We start from the raw sequence: 14,071 nt of genomic DNA, 5'->3' as shown, positions 1-14,071 counted from the left end.
TAAACCCACAGCCAGGCATAGTAGTACACACTTTTAATCACAGCACTTTGGAAAGAGATAGGCAAGTTCAAGGCCACCCTGGTTGATATAGCAAGAATCGGTCCCAAAATAATTTTAATTAAAAACAAAGACTCTGTACATAACAGAGAGTCATGTGCATATGTTTGAATAACACGAAAAATTTGATGTATGTATGCATTAAGATACTTCCTTAATTCTGAAGACATGGCAATAATGTCAAAAGTTATATGAAACCCTGAGCAACAGTCAGCTTTTTTGAATTTGAAATGATCACATTCTACAGGTCCAATAGCAATTTCTAATTCTCGAAATAATAGCATAAAGATAAGGGGAGCAAAAGAAAGAAGTGTGTGCTGTTGCAGAATTAAAAATACAAAATATTCGCACGATCCATTTACTGGTATCTATTTAAGTAAACCACTTTCATGTATCTTACTAAAAGCATTTTGCTGTTCACTTGGAAAGTTTTAACATGAACCAAGTATCAAATGATAAAAGAAAAAACGTCGGCTCCAGAAAACGTGAAAATGGATGTTTTGTTTGTTTCCACCCGAGCAGCTAGAAAAGAAATGATCAGTAAATGCTTACTGGAGAAGCAAAGGAATGAATCCATTGACACCCCAAGAAATTTCACACTTTGTATCGGCCTCACACTTTGTATGATCAGAGCCTCTTCCCCAGCTGAAGGCATGATGGGTGCCAGTCCTTTAATGCATGTAAAAATGCCTTGATTTGGGACTGTAAAGAAAACGTAGGCTGATTCTATGAAAGGTGTGGACTAAAGAGGTAGAGAAATAAGAACCAGCACTGTGTACCTCGTTAGGTCCTTCACTCTTTCCCTGGTGTGAGTGTGCTAAGTCTGTTCAAGCACAGGGGCATTTGTGGACTACTTTTTTTGAACTGGCCTCTTCTAACCATTGAATCTAGATATCATCACATTTTCCACAAGGAAACAGAAGCACCGAGAAGGTGGGTACTCTGCCCAAGGATGCACAGACAGAAGATGATTGAGTTAGTTAGGACCCAGAATCCATCTCCTTCATCTGTTCACCAGATGCTTGTGTAGCCCAGGAAATTCCTAAGCAGGCTGTGCAGAGCATCCAGAGATTGGACCATTGTATCTGTGATGATCTAGTACCTTCCTTTCCTCATGTCTTTCTTGCGTGACAGTGTCCAGCTAAGCAAGCACTGGGTAATAACTGTTACCACTGTAGTAGAAAGTGGGAGGCTAGATGCATAAGACACATACCTGCTCTAAGAGCTTATGACATATGTAATTGATTTTTTCAAATAAGCTTCCATTAGGGACTTCCCTTTAGTTTGATTCACAAGTTATTCTAAATGTCCTCTTTGATCTTAATTAAGACTGTAAATCTAGACAACAGTTACTAGTTTGTAGTATGAACTTCAGCCAAAGTATTCATCTAGACAAAATTCCAACAGTGGCATCCTATATGTCTTCATAGAAAAAAGGTAACTACAGTGCCTTTAAGTGAGAAAGCGTAGTGGGCTCAGAACTGCATCACGCACTATAGATACCATCATTGTTTCTCACATCTGCTTTATAGGTGCCTTATTTTCCATTTACAAATGATAACTTGCCATAGCCACACAAATAGGAGCAGGAGCCAGTATACAGTATACAATGGAAGAGCTAAGGTTTGCAGTACCTTCACACACATGGTTTGAAACAGAATCTGTTTCTTATTGAAAAAAGGACAACTAGAAGAGGTAGAAAAAACAATAATGTGTACAAAACCATGGCTGTCAGGCTAGAGCAATGGCTTAGCCACTAAAGGCTAGGCTCACAACCAAAACCATGGCAGTTGACTGAAATGTCCCTGAAGAAGTTGTCATATGTATGGGCGGAGACACAAGAGATTCACAGCTCTGCTGCCATAGTATGGTCTCAAGAGGTAGGGGAGGGAGTTCCCGTCACAGTCTCTCTCCAAAGGCTCTAGAGTGTGGCATTGCTTGATGTGCCATGTTATTTGTCCACACTAAAGAGAAATAAAATCTGACATTGGAACACTTTAGTGACTGTCACCTCATACAATTTTTTTTTAATTTTTTAATTGTTATTTACCTCTTGATACATAAGAACTTGTGATTCGGGGGATATCAGGTAACCTTCCAAAGCCACACAGCGAAGAAAATCTAAAACTGAGTAGGAGCCCAAGAGGCTCCCTCCAGGATTCTTACATAGCCATGCCCAGGCCTCCATAAGGCCTAAGCTGGCTTTCACCCTGATGGCCACCCATCGTGATCACTGGTTCTGCGAAGCCATGTATAGGACATGCTCACATGATAGGCCCCAGAGACAGTGGGGTTATTAATAGCACATCAAAATGGTGCATTCTGAGTATTAAGAAAATATGTTCTCTTTGTTTTTTTAAAATGTCTTTACTTAAACATGATCCTTTACCATATTACAGAAATGATTTTCATGTATCCAAATTTTACTCTTAATCATAATGCTCATAATCTTGATCTATTGGACATGTGTTCCTTGGTCTTCCCTGACTCACTCCTCCTTTAGACTTCAGTTCCCATGGCTGTAAAAGCTTTGCTACTCTTAATCACCACTGAAGTCTTAGTAACTGATATGTAGTAGACATCAGAGGACATTTGTTGAATTAAGGATGCATGGAAGATGGTAGCATTTTGTCTAAACTCCAGAACATAAAAATGCATTAAGTTTTCACCTAAGGTTTCCATCAGCATCCAGAGACCCACAAAAGCCATGCCATGTCCAACTCTCATGTCCAATGCTTCTATCTTTTTAATCCTTCAGTGGATCCAGCAGATTGAAGGAGCAGAGGCTGCCCTGCACCAGAAAATGATGGAACTGGAAAGTGACATGGTAAGCATAAAGAGGAAAATACCATCAAGAAAAATGAACGTCACTTGTACTATTTTGTCTGGCACCAGTGGAAGTTTACAACTGCCCTATTGGTCTGTGTACAAACCTGGGGCTTATTTCTCTGAAGTAGCCAATGACATTAAGCTCTAGTCTCCCTCAAAGCATGCCGTACATTGGCAACATTAATAAAACTAATGTTGAAGGAAATTATATAGGGTATTTTCTCTCAGATTGAATAATTTTTTCTGCTGTGAATAATTACCAAGTTTTAAAAAACAGTTATAGACTTGATGGGGGTGTCTGCTTTTAAGAATCCACAAGCTGACTCACCTCCATTAGGGTAGTTACTGTTGAAAAAAATATAGAATGTGACGATAGTTGGGAAAGAACTGTATAAGCTGGAACCCAGGGCACTATTGAGGTATGAAATAGTATGGATATAGAAAACAGCATGGGGATTGCTTTAAAATTCCAATAGAATTATCATATGACCCAGAAATACCAAAAAGAATAGAAATTGGAGTGAGGCATCTTACTGTACACCTAGTCTCATAATGACATTATTCACTAAAAGGTAAATGTAACCAAAATACCTATTGAAGATTGAACGGATGAAAAAGGCATGATGTGCATATATGCATGTTGTTTCAGTGTAAGATAACTGTTGGGCACAGCATCTCTTTTATCTGGGGCTCCTTCCTCATCTTCTTTCCAAAAATCTCTCACTCTAGTTGCAGCCAACATCTCCAAACAAGCATCCATAGTGTGTAGTGAGGACACAACATAGATAACAGTGATTAATTAAGCTGTCACAAAATGACAAACACTGTCATTCAATGCATATGAGTAGCTAGTGTCATAAGATTCATGGGAAAAGAAGGAACACTACGGCTGTCAAAAGTTGACAGAAAGAAATACCATAGGGTTGTTAAAGGAGAATAGTTTCTCTTTTGCAAAATTAAAAAGTTGTTGATTTCCTAGTAGTGTGGATGTATTTCACATCATGAATATATACTTTAATGATTGAAGTGTTAATTTTATTTCATGTGTATTTTAACACAATTTAAAATAACTCATCTCTAAACATATGAATTAATAGGTTGTTAACTTGCAGCATTATATATAATCTTATAACAAGATGTCATTTAAATGATCATTGTTAAAACAAAGACAGTAGGTTCCTATCAAACCATGATATTTATAACAATAATTTGTATCTTATAGAATTTAACAGTTTTGGGGATCATTACTTCTTTTTTATATATTTTTTAATTTAAATTTGAAACAAGCTTGTTTTACATATCAATCCCAGTTCCCACACCCTCCAGTCCTCCCCTGTCCTCCCCACCAACCCCCATCCTATCCCTTTTTTGCTCCCCAGGGAGGGTGAGGCCTTCCATGGGGAGTCTTCAAAGTCTGTCATATCATTTGTAGCAGGGTCCAGGCCCAACCCCATGTGTCTAGACAGAGGGAATATCCCTCTATGTGGGATGGGCTCCCAAAGTCCATTTGTCCATACTAGAGATAAATACTGACCCATTACCAGAGGCTCCATAGACTGCCTAGTCCTCCCAACTAATACCACATTCAGGAAATCTAGGTCAGTCCTGTGCTGGTTTTCCAGCTGTCAGACTGGAGTCCATGAGCTACTCTTTGTTCAGTTAGCTGTTTCTGCGGGTTTCTCTAGCCTGGTCTTAACCCCTTTACTCATCACTCCTCCCTCTTTGCAACTGGATTCCAGAGCTCTGTGTTTAGCTGTGGGTGTCTGCTTCTGATTCTATTGGCTACTAGATGAAGGCTCTAGGATGACATATAAGGTAGTCATAAATCTCATTATCAAGGAGGGGGATTTAAGGTAGCCTCTCCACTACTGCTTAGATTGTTAGTTGGGGTCATCCTTGTAGATCTCTGGACATTTCCCTAGTGCCATATTTCTCTTAAACCCTATAATGACTCCCTTATTAAGGTATCTCTTTTCTTGTTCTCCTCTACTATTTCCCTGACTCAATCTTCCTACTCCCTCATGCCCTCCTCGCCCCTCCTCTTCCTCCTAACTCCCTTTCCCCCATCATGCTCCCAATTTGCTTGGAAGATCTTGTCCCTATCTCCTTCTCCAAGGGACCATGTATGTCTCTCTTAGGGGCTTCCTTGTTTCCTCGCTTTTCTGGCAGTGTAGACTGGTAATCCTTTTGCTCTATGTATAAAATCCACATATGTGTGAGTACATACAGTACCATGGTATCTTGTACAGAGTTCATGTTTAACGAAGGAGTTAAGATCTACAGTGAAAGTGTGGCATGTAAGAACAGTTTGTATTTAAAGTGCCACCTGAAGCCCCTTCAATACACAATTACTAATTGCAGCACCCAGCATTTATGCGGTGCTTTGGGCACTGGGACGCAGTGATGGTCAGGAAAGCCCAAGCAGCATTACTTCACACTCTCAGAATTGAGCACAACTGAATTTCCAACCTTCCAATCAGCTGGAAAGGTCTTTACTCTTCACTTAAGCACCCAAAGAAATGATTGACTTGCGTGTGGCAATATGCTGTACCCAAAAACAAAGCTTTAACTAATAATGGCAAGATGGCCATGCAGTGAGTGATGTACAAGAACTGAGGAAGTGTGAAGAAACTTCAGATGTGTGTCCCCCCATGTCACACAAGCTTTGCAGCAGGAGCCAATAAATACTCTTCAAATGGCAGTGTGTGTGGAATCACCCTGACTCTTTAAAATGTCCTTCATCTTTGTATTTATTCATTTGAATAAATTATGTGTGTTTATTATATAACATCCCTGTGTTAAATTTCATGACATCATTAGAAAACCATACTGCTGTCCTCTGTATCCTCAAGGAACTGGTTCCAGCCCCCCGACCCTGGAGATACCAAAGTCCCCAGATGCCCTTTTTATGAAATGTTACAGCTCTGTATATAGCCTACACACACCCTCTTGTGAGCTGTAAACCATCCCTAGACTGTGATTATGTATTATTCACATTTATAATGTAACTGCTTTCTAAGTGGTTATTATACTTACTCCATGTTTCTAAGGGATGATGGAAGCAAATGCCAAAGTCAACAGATGTTTCATTCAAATAGTTTCATTCCAAAGATACCCAAGTCTCTAGGTGTAAAACAAGGAGAAACAGAAAGCCAAGTGTGTTCACACAGATAGACTCATAACTTAGCAGGAACCATGTCAAAATTTGTTCTTAATTACCCACTCTCAGACAGGCTGGAAAGTCTTTGCGAGCGATTCACGTGAGTCCTTGTTGTGCAGTTTATGATTCTTACAATTGATTTTCACATTCTCTGTGTGAGGCTGTGAAAGGTACACTAATTTCTTAGAAGATAACTATAGTTCTACAAATACTAGTGATTTGTCTTGTGTACTAGAGAAAACATTCATCTGTTTTGCCTTTATGTATCCCTTTTTAATTAACTGAGCTTGCTCTCCCAATTTGTCAATGTTATCCTTTTTTATAGGAACAGTTCTGCAAAATAAAAGGCTACCTGGAGGAAGAACTCGACTATAGAAAGCAAGCTCTTGACCAGGCTTATATGGTAGGTACCATACACAGCCCCGACACTCTGCTTGTTCATCACACTGTACAACAGAGCTAAGACGTTCTGTCTAATTTGTCATTTAATGTTGCTGAATACACCCAGCATTCATGCAGTTATTAAGTGCTGCCTTAATTTTGAACAGAAACCCCAAGGTTGTTGCTTGCTATAATATTCTTATATTTTATGCATAATTCTAATTCATTCCTTAATCAAATGTGTACTGTCAGGTAATATTTAGATGAAAGGCATAGTGTATCCAAGAGGATTTTATTAAACCAAGTGCCATCATTTGGAACTGTAATGTAGTAATGGAATAATAATGGATTTAATGTGCTATGAATATTTTATTTAATTTATTTCTGAAAATAAGCATATCAATCACAGATAATCATGTTATTCCGAACTCACACATAAGAAAATCAAGGCTTAGAGAGTAAAGCCTTTGCTCAAGTTTGTAGAAGAGTAAGCTATAATGTAGCTCTTACTCCAGAAACTGTAACCTAATTCAGCCCCACAATGCAGCCACAGCAACTAGGGCCATGGTGGTGAGTGGATGTGCCTTTTTCTCCCCATAGATAATTGCGCTTGTAGTGGCTCATGACCGATTCCTTCCTTCTACAAAATGCATACTGCCAAATGCCTGACATTGGACTCTACTTTTCTTCTCTCTTTATGCCCACCCTCAGGGGTTCATAGTAATGAACCAGAGGACCAAGAACAAACTAGTGGAAGATTTCAGAGCTTGCTAGCAGAGGTTTTTATGATGCTCTCATAACTCTGGGGAAAAGAGTAAAATTCTGGATCCCCGTTTGTGTCGAAGATGGCTGAGTCTTCCCTTTCCCAAATGATTAAGAGATCTTGCTATCATCTAGTAGGGAAGCAAGAGAATGAAAATTGGTCACTGATAAGAAAATAAAATACCAGTTTATTTTTCCCCATACCTTTCCATAAGCTGGACTCCTGAAACTCTTGAGACATTAAAATGCCATATTTAATTTTCAAAAGATGAAATATGTGTGGTCCTGGAGCAGTTGTAGAAAATCATCCCCTGTCAGGACTTGGAAGTTCATTTCTGCCAGAATTATGGGGAATAAAACTCTAGATTTAGGCATGGGTCTTTCTTAGAGACACACACCCACCACCACCACCATCAGCACTCCACTAGGGAAACTCCATGATTTAAGGTAATTTTTGGATCATATTCCCCCCCACACACACACACTTTTTTTTTTTTTTCAAGGAAAAAGCATGGAAACCTTAAGATATCTTTAAGTACAGGGAATTGTCCTGTGTATACGATTCCTAATACTACAGCCACTGTGGCATATGATTTCAACCAACTGTAGGGTGTCAAGTAGGAAGAAGAATAAGCCTGTTCCCTGCTACACTTGAACGGGCAGGAGGTGTCAAGGTGTACTCATTATACAGAAGGACTTCTGAATGAACAGGATCCAAGAAAGAAAATGAATTCACTTACAGAGCAGCCTGTGTATTGTGTGGGTGGCATCTGTGGCAGCTCATAAAGGGAGTGTCCAGCAGGGAGTCAGGCAGGAGACATCAGAAATTCTAAGATCCCCTGAGACTGAGGTACCACGTTTCTGTCTCATCCATCCACATCTTCTCTCCCCGCATCACACCCAAATGCTCAGTCCCAAAGTTAGACTTTTCTGATTCTATTTGCCAGAGAATCCAGGAACTAGAGGCTACCTTGTACAATGCTCTGCAGCAAGAAACTGTGATCAAGTTTGGCGAACTGTTAAGTGACAAACAGCAGGAGGAGCTGAGGACGGCTGTGGAAAAGTTACGGCGACAGATGCTGAGGAAGAGTAGGGAGTATGACTGTCAGATCCTCCAGGAGAGGATGGAGCTCTTGCAACAAGCCCACCAGGTGAGGACCAAGCCCCACATCTGTGTAGCCAACCCTAAGCATCTGGGACTTAGTAACTAATACTGGATGTGAGAACACAACAGCTCCAGAGATTGTTAGCAAGTGAAATGAATAACTCCTTCCCATTATCAGTCAATACAGGGTGACAGGTTAATAATAAAACTTGGCCTTGAGGAAAATGGATTTCATTTTTTAGAATGACTTTGTCACAGGCACCAAATCTATTGGAGCCTGATTCCTCACCTGCAAGAAGAAACAGGGAACTGTCTCGCCTTTACTTCTTTCTGCCAATAACTGAGCCTGAGGCAAGCATCTGGGAAGAGTAAAGGGAAGCAGAGGCCATCTCTTCATTCTCAGGACAAACAACAATAATAGTAAAGCCAGGAGGCTGCTGTCTGCTGCCTGGAATTTGCTGCATTGGGATCTGAAGGTTGTTGTTGTGGCTGGAGAGATGGCTTAGTGGTTAAGAGCACTGTCTGCTTTTACAAAGGACCTAGGTTCTATCCCCAGCACTCATGTGATGACTTATAACTGTGTGTAACTCCAGTTCCAAAGGCTCTGATGCCCCCTCTGACATCCTCAGACACCAGATATACACACGGCATATAGATATACATGCAGGCAAATCACCCACATTCATAAAGAATGTTGCATCATTTCACTTCATCTTTGGGGGAGTTCTAAGAGGTATGTGTCCGTATGATCTCAGTTTGAGGAACAAAAGTATTCAAAGGATGTATTCAAGATAGTAAGTAGCACAGCAAAATCATAGACCATATATGCTGATCCCTAAAACCCAGATGTTAACCACTGCAGAGTGCTATCATATAAAGCTTAAGGCATTTGTGACTTACATGATCCATCTAGACTGGCAAGCCAAAATGTAGGCACCCATTACCAACTTACAGCCAAAAATCTTTGTAATTCTTCATTTGTATTGTACCTTGACCAATGAGCAGCAGTAGAGTCCTGTCCAGAGACAAATTCAAAAGAATTTCAGAATTCATATTGCCAGGTTGTAGTATTTGGTGTTTTAGGCTGTGGCAATCTATTGAAATGCATAAGAGGTGCAAGGCATGCATTGAAGTTAAAGAAGTAGAAAAGGAATTGTGGCTACTTTATGACAGCAGCAAGGGCAAACCATAGAAGCCTGAGAGCACGGGTAGAACCAGGGGCTTTGTGTTCTCAACACCACAGAACACTCAAGTCATTTGCCTCAAGATAATAAGCACATGGAAATTTCTATCAGAAAGCCCTTAGGGTTACAAAAATATGTAGTTTGATCAGTGGGAAGTTTTGGAAGCTTTTGAAAATAGGTTATTTTGTAGGATTTTTTGTTTGTTTCTTTCTTTTTTCAGTTCAATTGGGGGAATAAAAGTGTCTTTTGCACAAGTTGCTTACATTGCAAAAGCATCTAAACAAGTTTAATAAATTGAGAGCTTTGTCTTGTAAGTACATATGTGCTTGTTTTAACATGGACTAATAGTTATCTAAATTTGCTTATGACAATTTCCTGGTGTACCAGTTTGAGTCTCCCTTTAATCTGTTAGCTAAGCTACCTCTCTTGAATTTTACTTCTTATGTGACTCAGGCTGTATTGGGAGAGTTCCCTGACATTTCCCCCTCTCTAACAAATATTCACATTAAAAGTATCTCTCATAATTGTTTCTTACTGTCCTCTTAACTTTTAATCAGTAGCTTAATAGCAGAGTTACTCCAGAAGGCACTAGCCAGGATGTATCAACGACAACTATGATACAATTATGATGTGCAAATTCTAGAGATCACTGCTAACTATTAACTAGACTTTATGTTTAGATGTCCCAAAATGAAAACAATATGTATTCCTTGTCCCTGTCTCATCTTTCCTCTCCATCTGCTTGGATAAGTAGAATGACCATATCTAAAATCACTCAGGCCTCAACACTTAGGCCTTCTCTGTCCTCTCCCTCATAAACTTTGGTAGCAACACATTCAAGTGACACTGCCCCCAAGTGCTTTGAAGCTGATCTATTTTGCTCACACCATTACAGGGATTTCATTATTGCAGTGGCTTCCAGATGACCCCTGCTAACCTAACTCTGTCATCTACATGTGTATTCAAACATTTTGATGTATTTCCTAGTGGTAGATTCCATGTGGTAGAAGGAAACCTTGAGTATTGGCCATAGAAATATATATATATCAAGACAAAGGCAATTAGCATCAAGTGGTATATTTTGTTAAATAGTGTTAACAAAGTACCATGGGCCCCCAGGAGCCATGTAAATCACATTATAGGAACTTTCTTCTTCCCTCAGTTTACTGCATGAGTCAGCCCTGGTTTTGATTACCTTTCCTTATGGTAATTTCTTGCTCAAGGGCATCAGTGGTCTCTCTTTCAAAGTGAACCAAGTTCTGTGTAAGCCTCTTAAGGTCTTTCATGCGCTGGTTATCCCTCCCTTAAGATGTGACCTGAAGCACATGAAGTCTTTCCAGTGCAAATTCTAGTGTCACTTGCCAAGAGTTTCTTATTCCCAAGTCTTTGTTTGCCTAATTTTTTCCATCAAGAATGTCATTCAAACATTTTCATTGTTTCTAGTCCCTATTAAAGGTCTGCCTCTTCCAGAATCCTCTGTGGGATGAACAAAATGTTCAACACACTCTTAAAAAATACATTTAAAACCTTGTTTTATATTTAGTAAAAGCCATGTATTAAGGGACAGCTGTGTACCAGATGCCATGAATATGGCAGTCACTGAAGACATCTGATCTGGCATACAGATGGGAAAGGACAAAGCCACAGCACAAATGAACCACAGCATGAACCATCTCTAAGGGAGCCACTAAGTGCTAGGAATAAGATTAGACAACATATAGGACTGCACATGTGAGTCAGGAGGGTTAATTATGTTAGGCTGGTAGTCAGTGGACAACTCTGAAGATCCATGTAAACCAGGGAACCAGTCACATACAGATCTCAGAAAAAGGAGCAAGTACTAAGCCCCAGTGTACAATCAGGGGCCACAGAAGAAGTTGGTACAGTTGGTGTGCACAGTCAGACTAAGAGGTGAAGCTGTAGAAGACCACAAGGGGTCAAGATCAGTGCAGGGGTCTTATAAGAACCCAGGTCTTAGTTTTAATACAACTCAGCTAGATTTTCCTTACTCCACCTCTTAGACTCAGAACTGCTGTGACCTTTATAACCTTATGGAGCTGAGTATAATAGTGTGGGTCTTATGCATGCCAGGCACATACTAATCTACACCCCAACCTGACTATTTCCTATTTCAAGTTCATATTAGCTATATTGGTTGCTGTTAGAAGAGCAGATTTTGACATGATGTAGGGTGGACCAAATAAGAGGCAGAAAGAACTAATGACAAACTGTCTCAGCGACCCCAATAATGGATGAAGATGAGTTCATGTACTTGATAACTGAAGAGGGAGGGAGGAATGAAAGAAGGAGGAGGGATGGAGAGAATATGAGACTCTATTTGGGTGTCTCACAATGTTTCCTCTTGGTTGGATGGTAAGTGGTTGGGAAAGAGAAAGAAATGAGTTTACAACATGAATGAAGAATAATGGATTCGTCTACTGTGTGGATTGGTCTACGGACTATCACAGCCCTAGGAATTGGAGATGGGTGACAATGTTTCACATCCTTGACATTTCTCACCTTTGCTATTTAATTCTGTTATTCTCTGTTTTACATTCCATCTTGAAAAAAGAACAACAACAAAAATCATAGATCTCCTGGATCAGGAATTAGTTAATGCCTTAGCTGTGTTCTTCAGTACAGGTAGGAAAGTCCTAGATAGAAAATGGTCAGCAAGCACAGAGCTGATGACTGAATGAGCACTTCAGTAATCTCATGGATGTGTGGCTCCTCTCTGAGTCAATATTTATGTTTGTATACAGACACAGGCCAAGGAATTGTGTGCATCAAAAGAGAGGAATGCCCGGCACATTTACTGTTTTGTTATGTGGCCTTAGAATGTATGCAGTACCACTGAAGAGCACAGCAGCACACACATCATACACATGTCGGTGCCACCATATTCCAGGCTCACCTGCATCTTCATCATTTATCAGCACACCAGGAGGACAACTAGAGCACAAGCCTCCACTCCTTTCTCTGATAGCAGGGTTTGTCCATCTTGACAGTACTAAGAGAGATCATCCACATCGTACTTAATTTTGGAGGGTGGGATAATGTCTTCTGCATTGTGGGAGATTTAACAAGAGCATCTACTGGGTTTAAGTCAGAAGAGCTGTGAAATAACTTACAATGCAGTTGTGACAATAAGAAATATTTATACAACTGAGTACGGTGATAGGTACACAAATGTGCTACTATACTAAAATATGAAATAATTATGCATTATAAAATAAGCATACCAATCAACTCAGGCATCACCAAGTGCCTGCCTCCAGGAGATGATGAAAATCACCTCCAGTTGACACTTTTTTAGGGAGGAGACTAGATGTCCATGTTAAAATAATTTTTTCTTCTGGCTTCCCTTGTTTTTCTCCCCATGTTGCATTATAAAAAACCTCTTCATATGTTACCACCCTAGTAGACTGAAGGGCCAGGTTACTGTTTAAGCTCCTGCTTAAATAGTGATCCTTAAATAACAAGTTTGCTATGCATCACAATGCACATGGGTCCCAAAAGCCTTTAGGCTATCTGGAGGAATTGTGAAGATTTATTTTTCTCCCAGACAGTTGTCTGTGTAGTGCGCTTATCCAGTCTGTGTCCTCTCTCTGTGTGGAATGTGCTTACATAGGCTTTTCTGCATTCCTGACTGCTGTGGTATTTTGTTACAATTGCTTCATCCCCAGCTTATCAGCTCACTTCTGAGAAGCTGTATTAAACTGTACTCTCTACTGACTTTTGAGAATTGCTCAATCATGTTTAGTGAGGAAATTCCATCCCCCAAAAGGGGTTGAAGCAGGGAGACAAGAAAGGCCAACAGTTGTCTGCTCTTGCAGTCAGCTTCAGGCATTTTTGCTGTACAAACAAGCAATCAGAATATCAATCCAAAGGGTTAACAAGGGCATTCACTTCATGCTCACTAGTTCTAGGACAGACCGCTTTCTTACAAGGATACGGCACTCCCACATTTCATATAAGCTCACATCCCCTAGGGCATAAGCAATCTGTCCAGTCTCTGTGTGGTGGGATACACACCTCTCACCTGGACTAGTACTCTCCACGGGGTAAGAAAAGGGTGGTTTGTTAGTGGCCTGTTACTATGACAAAATTCCCGACAAAACCAACTAAATCAAAGCTAAGGTTCATTTGTGCTCATGCTTTCAGAAGTTCCAGTCCGTGATCACAGTTGGCTCCTTACTTTGGGGCAGTTCATCATGGGAAAAGCATGGGTGAACAAAGTTGCTCGCCCTGAGGCAGTTGGAAAGCAAAGAGGGGAATGGGATCAAGGGAATGCACAGATGACCTCAACTGCCTGTTGCAAAACTCTACTTCCCATCAGCCACACAGGCTGACAATGGTGTTTGTAGCATGTGTTTTGGAGGAAGATGTTTAAGATCTAAAGTAAGTAGAAAACATGCTGCTTAAAAATATTACCAGTGACAATATTTTCCTGCTACAAGTCTGGATAAGCGTTGGGACATGCAAAAAACCCGTGGATAGGGACAAGTGTTTTGTGCTATTTCCATGTGCTGGCACTAAAATCAATGTTTTCAAAGAAAGCATTTCCTCAAAAACGAAGCACCTAATTTGTTT

The 14,071-nt window shown here is 40.2% G+C and overlaps 1 protein-coding gene across 1 annotated transcript in view; it reads left to right on the top strand.

Annotated features, from left to right (window-relative positions):
* Jakmip2 (janus kinase and microtubule interacting protein 2) overlaps window positions 1-14,071 on the top strand; it is a 142,475-nt gene that overhangs the window by 118,435 nt on the left and 9,969 nt on the right. Inside the window, exons 17-19 of the mRNA XM_051200883.1 lie at window positions 2,816-2,884; window positions 6,372-6,449; window positions 8,137-8,340. Of these exons, the coding sequence (XP_051056840.1) occupies window positions 2,816-2,884; window positions 6,372-6,449; window positions 8,137-8,340 (351 nt within the window). The remainder of the gene's footprint in view (window positions 1-2,815; window positions 2,885-6,371; window positions 6,450-8,136; window positions 8,341-14,071) is intronic.

Source organism: Phodopus roborovskii, unplaced genomic scaffold (assembly GCF_943737965.1).
Source record: "Phodopus roborovskii unplaced genomic scaffold, PHOROB, whole genome shotgun sequence".
In the NCBI taxonomy this organism is placed as follows: Eukaryota; Metazoa; Chordata; class Mammalia; order Rodentia; family Cricetidae; genus Phodopus; species Phodopus roborovskii.
Note: the sequence above shows the minus strand (reverse complement) of the source record. Positions and strands in the feature narration are given on the sequence as shown.